Here is a 7425-nt window from a genome sequence, read left to right on the forward strand (position 1 = left end):
GAACAAAATATCAAGAACTTACTTTTTTTTTTTTTCTAAAATTACTGTTTGGTCATTGTTTTGGACAGTAATAACTAATTAAGTAACCCTTTTATAGGGGCAACAAAAACTTGGACCCAACCAAATCAAAATTGATAAACTTCTAAGAGGGATGTTAGAGGAACAGTAACTTTTGTGATTTGTAGCTATCAAATAGCTATCAATAATGATTTTAATGGTGTGAGATTGGTGTGAAATTTTATCCAATAACTCACTTTTCTTTGCTGGTTACATGTTGGCCAGAATTTAATAAAGTTGCTGGTCCTAGACTTTTTCGACTTCTAAAACTATTGTGTTTTTTTTGGGTAAATTATAACACCAAATATGCCTACTGACCCATAAAAGGGGCCCAAATTAGAAATTTTTTTTCTAAGAATGGAAGTTACTCGAATAAGTTCTCGCAGTCGCAAGTCGCAACATAGAGAGGGAAGATGGTTTGGACGCCAGGTCGGGTCTCAGATTGGAGCTCGTATTTTGTTCGCTCTGGCCTCTGGGCTTTGTTGCTTTGCCCCGGTCCTTACCGAAAAAATAAAAAAGAAAATGGAGGTTACTCACCTCCCAGTTCCCAGCTAGCTAAGTTAGTTAAACACTGAACTTCTGTGTTCTTCCGCCGTCGATGGCAACTGCGGCGGCGCTTTTTAACAACATCCGCCGTTCGCGGCAACTCACCTCCCTCTCCCTCCTCTCTGTGCCACGTGTCCTCACCTCTCAGCGTCACGTTCCCTCACATCCACCACCGCCGCCACTCTCTACACATCCCTCGCTGTCACGCGCACCTCCCCTCGCGTTCCTCGGTACGCGCGCCTTCTCCACTCACTTCCCCGGCGACAGCCAACGGGACGCTGACTCGCTCCGAGTCGAATCGGAGGTTGACTCGGAGCTACTTAGAGCGATCGGGGATGCCGCCTCCACCGGCGGCGGCGGCGAAGATGACCGCATTTTCCCCGTTCGCACTTTGATTTCGATGCTTGATGCGTACCATGATGTTTCTGGATTTCCATGGTAAGCTTCAAGCTCCATCGATTGGTTCTCGCTGCTATATGGAATCTTTTGGTTTAATTTGGCAACTGAATGGAATTTGAAAAACTTTCAGGTGGATAATTATAGTTTCATCTACTTTGGCTCTGAGGATTGTTCTGCTTTTTCCTTTGGTTCTAACACTTCACAAGGTTAAAAGAATTGCCGAGTTTTTCCCGAAATGTGAGTATCCTGCGTTCTATTCTAATTTGAAGGCATTTCCCTCCATAAGCTTTGAACTCAAATTATTACTGATTACTTTTAAAGATGGTCACTTTGTTAGCGTTTGTGATTGAGCTGATTGCTATCTTGAATGTATTGTTTAATTCTGATTTCTAAGTAATAGTTATTGTTGGAATTTGATTAATGTTAGTGATGATTGTTCTCAATTACCTTGACAATATAGTAATGAGTCATATTGATTGTGTTAGTATATGGTATATACACAAAGAACAAGCCTCTTTAATTTGGCATAATTTGATATTTATGTTCGATATCTACTTTAATTGTTATTAATTATTGGTTCCTTCACTTCTCAAAGTGCCTCCTCCAATTCCACCACCTTTCTCAGGAAAGAGTTACCGTCGTCAGTTTCAGTTTTTCCAGAAGAAGAGAAAAGAAGTTGGGTGCCCCTCATACGTGTGGCCACTGTTACCTATTATTACCCAGGTGATATATCTAGCTTGAGAGTTGAAATTCTCCTTTTTCCTTACTCTCCTTATTAAGCAGACTTTTTTATTGGATACTATTAATTGTTATGCATTGATAATCAAAGAATTTTATAGTACCATTTGATTAGATTATTATATTTTGGCTTCATTCAGTAGCTAAAGAAAACAATTTTTATTTGAAAATAAAATTAATAAATGAGTGTCAATTACGGGGAAAAAGAAAAAGAAAAGTACCAACCTTTCCATGAGCTCTTAGCCAACACATTTCAATCCTTATCAGTTGAATCAACCTTCGATGCAAACTGCTATTTGTTAAGAGTGCATGGACAACGTGTAGACCACCTGCTTTACCTTGTAGAGAAACTTAACAGTGCATGTGTTCTGCTGAAGACAGATCCAAATAATTGCATAAGCTAGACACAGCCATAGACTTTTGTGCCACTTCCTGTCGACAGAACAGTTGTATTTTGGAACATGGATTTATAATTGAAGTTGTAGAATTTCCTTAGATCATTTTAACCTTCTGGAGAAATCAAAATATGTAAGAATAATGTGATATGTCGATAGCGCGGCTCCACAAAAGTTTTATCATGATATTGACTTTCTATCTTTCAATTTATTTTCAGCTTCCATGTTTTTTCTTGTGGATGATTAGCATAAGGAAGATGTCACTGGATGGTCACCCTGGTTTCAGTTGTGTAAGGCACTGACTTACTAAAATACTGTTTAATCATTGCGTCTGCTTTGTGTAACTTCATATCTTTCAAATTTAATCTTCTAATGGTTCTAGCTCCACGGATGACTGGATCTTATCATTAAAGTATATCTAACATGATGAGAGAGATTTGAATGATAACTGCAAAATATAATGATGTAATCTAAGTTATGGGCTTATAGTTGAAAAATTTAAACTGAACATAATATGTATCTTATATTTGGGTTTGGAGGATACATGCACCTTTGACACAGTCACTCTGTTACTAAATGATTTAAGCTTGTCATATGTTGTGCAGGGTGGTGCTTTGTGGTTCCAGAATTTAACAGAACTCTCTCATGGTTATTCAGGCTTCATATTTCCTATTCTGATTACTAGTCTGCACTACATTAATGTTCAGGTATGGATTCTTGATTCATATTCAATAGGTATTTAACCATAGAATAATATTATGATTGCCTTCTGTTGTTTCACCACTGTCTCCTTGCCTATTGAACTAAAGTTATTCACAAAACATGAAGCAGAACTTTTTCTACTTTCTTGTTTTAAATAAATAAGAATAGATCACTGGATCCAAAAGCAACAGGTCAAACATGTGATTAATCGAGTTGCACAGTGAAAACAATAATATTGTGATTAGGCAAGCTAGCATCTTGAAAACCAAGATATTAAAACCTAAATTATTTTTCCACATGCTTATATAATTAATTTTCATGCATAAAAGGATAAGTTGTAAATTTAACAACTTTTTGGGGCTAACTTTTGCTTGAACTCTCAAATAATACAAACACAAATGAGCCTTATGAACATGTTTGAGTAGTATGTTTACTATGTGACATAAGTTTGAATTGATTTTTCTTTGGCTCCATGAAGGAATGAATAATGCTAGGCCCTTAGTTGTGCATGGGTATAATATGCACAGAGATTAGATGTTTCTGACCTGCTTGAAGTTATACTAGTAAAAGGATTTGGGTGTATTGTAATTTACCTTAAGGCACTTGTTTTGTGAAGGGCGTGAATAAGTTGGTGGTATAATGTTTACTAATTTGTGTTTTATTTATTTATCAGATATCCTTCCGAAAACCTGTGGTTGAAGAAGCGAGGGACATCTTTGACTTATTAGCCAAAGTGAGTCGAAGTTGTCTTCTAGTTCTATTGTCTATCAATAATTTTGCATATTCTGACCAAAAAATCAAGTTGATCCTTGATTTCTTGATTTTGCAATTTTATCCTTATTTCATTTGACTAGTGTTTTATGAATATTGCTTGTTATAGTATATAGGATTTTACTATTCATTGAATCCTAAAGTAGTAATATGTCTCCTAAATGAGTTATACATTTGTTACTGCAGTACTACAAGTGGTATTTGGACTTCCTAACACTGCCTATAGCTTTTATTGGCTTCTGTATTCCTCAGGTAATTCTAATCCTTACTTGTTATGTTGTCAACTCTAACTTCTAAGATAACATATTTTCACTTAAATACGGTTTAGCTTTTTTTTTTTACTGGTTGGAAATTCTATCAACATGCATTATTACCAAACTAATAGATGCTATCTGTGTTGTGTTTGGACAATTTATGCTAATAAGGCTATTGATAAAACTTAGGAAAATATAGGAAAGATCATAATGTGTGTGAAGTTTTAACTGTCAAAATAAAATATCCATAATTTAAAATTATGATAAAAGGTTGAAGGCCCATTAATGGCCTACTACATTTAATTTAAGACTCATAAGATAATTTATATATTTAATTAATTCAAGCTCTAACAATTTAAATTTTAAAATTAGAATTCACAACAAAACCTAGAACATAATGCATTTTGAAACTGATGAATTTACACCAAAAAAAAAAAAACATTTGAAACAAAAACCACCCCATGTCACTTGTAACATCTGTGGCCAAGCTATGGGAGGGGAAGTGAATAAAATTTGATTTCTGTGACAAAATCCTAGACAAAAGAATCAAAACCAAAAGATGCACCAACCATTAATATTAATTTCATGGCCAAGCTATGGGAGGGGAGTGAATAAAATTTGATTTCTGTGACAAAATCCTACACAAAAGAATCAAAACCAAAAGATGCACCGACCATTAATATTAATTTCATGGTATACTTATTCCATCTTTCCGTGCAGGGAAGCCAACTCTATTGGGCCACCAACAGTTCATTAACCCTCATTCAGGTCAGTAATATGTCATCCACATCTTTCAGTTCTTCTGTTTTGAACTACTGTTTTATAATAATAATAACTATTGGCTCTACAAATAAATTTTGCAGCACTATGCCCTTAGAAATCCTGTTGTCCTTGCAAAATTGGGGTTACAAGACAACAAAAATCAAAAAGCAGCTATTGAGGAAGGTGGTGATTCTAAAGCTACCAAGGAAACTTTGTCTCCTGGAAACAACCCTATGGATTCACCTGAAAAGTGGCATAAGTTCCCCATAGAGGAAATGTCCCCTGAAGCATTGGTTGCTGTGAGTGATCTAGAACATGTACATTATGCTCTTCAAACTAGATTTGCTATCAAGAATTTGTCACTAATCAATGCTTGATTTGCTTACAGCTTGCAATCCCGTTTATGAACAGTAATGATAAAGAAAGTGCTATCCCTTTACTAAAGTAAGCCATCCTTCTAGTTTCTTCAGTAAGGGAAGAAAATTTGATTTTGGAACCACTTCTGCTGATCTTATTTCTTAGGCTTTGTATCTGATTGATGGTGCATTGGATTAGTAACTTCCATTTGCAGACATGCACTTGATAAGGACCCTCAATATATAAGAGCTTTGGTTTTGATGGGTCGGATTCTGTTGCTGAAACAGAGTAATGATGAAGCTAATGAATACTTTGAGCGTGCAATATCAAAGGTATGATGTCATGTTTGCACGCATTTTAATTTAAATTTATATGACTTATGATGGTGCTAGGTGCCGGGTCTAGTATTTGGGTCATCTAAGAACTGTGATGTATACTGTCTCTTTTGCTGCACTGGTCTGATTTCACTTAATGTGTGTAACCCCCAATTAACTTTCTTTTTTTTATCAGCTTTATCATGCTGGCCTCCCAACTGATGCAGAAGATCTTGATCTTTTAATTCTATCGTCCCAGTGGGCCGGAACTGCATGTGAACGACAGGTGAAACACTTGTTACAATTTGTCAAACCGAGTAAACTTATTTTGCACCAGTCCTTTGGAGAGATATATGGCCAAAAAATGGATTAGATATGCATTTAATAGGGAACATCGTGACAGATGTGCATGGAAGGGGTCTTGTACTCCCTAATTGTCTTGCTCGAAAATTGCACCTCTATTCCTCCTCAATATCACCAAATTTACTAGAAGAGATCTATTATATGATGTCTGCGTCTATTAAAACAAGATTTTCTGTATGGCAGCGAAAGAAGGCCGAAGGACGCGTACACTTTGAAAGAATTGCAAATATGGAGGAGCCGAAAGATCCTACCAGCAAACGCTACTATTTTGATGGTTTATTACTTCTTGCTAGGTACAAATTAGAGTTCATCTTAGTCCAGTTTGAAACTTTTTTTTTTTTTCAACACTGTTCTTGTCATTTTCTTTATATTGGATTGTGTCTTTGGCAATACGCAGCTCTCTATATGATGAGGGTAATAAGGAAGAAGCTGCCAAGTACCTGCGTCTTGTTGTTGCTTACAACCCTTCTTACCAAAAATTCTTGGACCAGTGCGAGAGAAATGATGATGATGATGATGGTGATGATGATGATATTGTCACCGATCTTGCCAATAGTAGGAGAGAACTTTAAATTCAATTGTTTTGGTTTCTATTTATGTTGTTTGTTGTATATTCAAAACAATAAAAGTTTTTCTTTGCGCTAGTTTAGAGTTTTGAATTAATATTTTAGCTGTGTATTTCAAATTCAAAATTTTTGTGTATCCCCATTTAACAGTGAAGGGTATTGGAGACTCCATACACAAGATATAAATGAGTAGAAATAACAGAATTCATATTCAATTACCTAGAAATAGGTTTATTTAATCAATTCAATACTTGTTTTATGTATACGTTAAATGTGTAATTGTAATCCACATTTTTTTTAATGTTGCACGTTTCAAATTCACTTCTATTTCTATGTAATAGATGGAAATTAACTGAAATACGATGAAAATGATGGAGTTTTATTTCTAGTTAAGAATAGCCTCTAGTAAAACAAAGATACTTATATTGAGATGTTCTAGGTTAAATTTGTATGGTTATATCGAATGAGTCATGGTATAATTTGAAGGGGGGAAATACGATTCATAATGTTAGTGCAAAATTTGACACTCCATGCGATTCGACCATAATGAGGAGAGCGTCGATTGTACTATGCATGATATGAGCCGAGCCGAAAAGAATTTAGATCGAATTTTGTTAATAACACATGAAAAAATTATTCGACTCGTGGTAAATAAAGAACGTGGGGGCAAAGATTTGGTGACCAAAGTAAAAAAGATGTGGGATTTTCAGTTTGGAGAACAAAGTCTCTTCATAGTCAATACAATATCGTTGGTTATGAAAATTCGAAAAGTTAGATAGTAGAAAAGAGAAAAGCAATTAGCAATCTCATATCATTGTTTATAAATGGGAGAAGTTTAGAAGAGTTAGAGACTTCAATTTGATTTTCAAGTCACAACTGACGTCAAGGAGTGCAAGTGTACGTGAGTGTCAGAAATCAACTTTCAACTTGTTTTACTTTTACTTCTTTTTTTCAAGTGCTTTACTTTTATTTTCTTTTCCTCAAGAATTTTGCTTTCTTTCAATTTTTATTTCATTTTCATGTTTATTTAAAGTTCATTTATCTTTTGTGGCTATTTTTTTTTGCATATGACGCAAGGTTTGGTGTAACGCCAGGTTATGAAGTTTATAGGAGTTTTACACCGGTGTGATGGCGGTTAGGTGATGGAGGAAAATCAGACGGTCCGATTTTTTACAGGTGGGAGGGAACACAAATCGGACCG

General features: G+C 35.4%; 1 protein-coding gene across 1 annotated transcript; it reads left to right on the plus strand.

Moving 5' to 3' along the window:
• Positions 1–410: 410 nt before the first annotated feature.
• Positions 411–6487, plus strand: LOC107635115 (ALBINO3-like protein 2, chloroplastic). Its single transcript, XM_016338494.3, has 14 exons — positions 411–1041; positions 1133–1239; positions 1598–1725; positions 2354–2425; positions 2741–2842; positions 3511–3570; positions 3795–3860; positions 4583–4630; positions 4726–4923; positions 5013–5068; positions 5196–5313; positions 5492–5581; positions 5842–5951; positions 6056–6487. The coding sequence occupies exons 1-14, from the start codon at positions 656–658 to the stop codon at positions 6228–6230; spliced, it is 1716 nt and encodes a 571-aa protein (XP_016193980.2). The 5' UTR covers positions 411–655; the 3' UTR covers positions 6231–6487.
• Positions 6488–7425: the final 938 nt, after the last annotated feature.

Source organism: Arachis ipaensis, chromosome B4 (assembly GCF_059453495.1).
Source record: "Arachis ipaensis isolate K30076 ecotype BB chromosome B4, ASM5945349v1, whole genome shotgun sequence".
Lineage (NCBI taxonomy): Eukaryota > Viridiplantae > Streptophyta > Magnoliopsida > Fabales > Fabaceae > Arachis > Arachis ipaensis.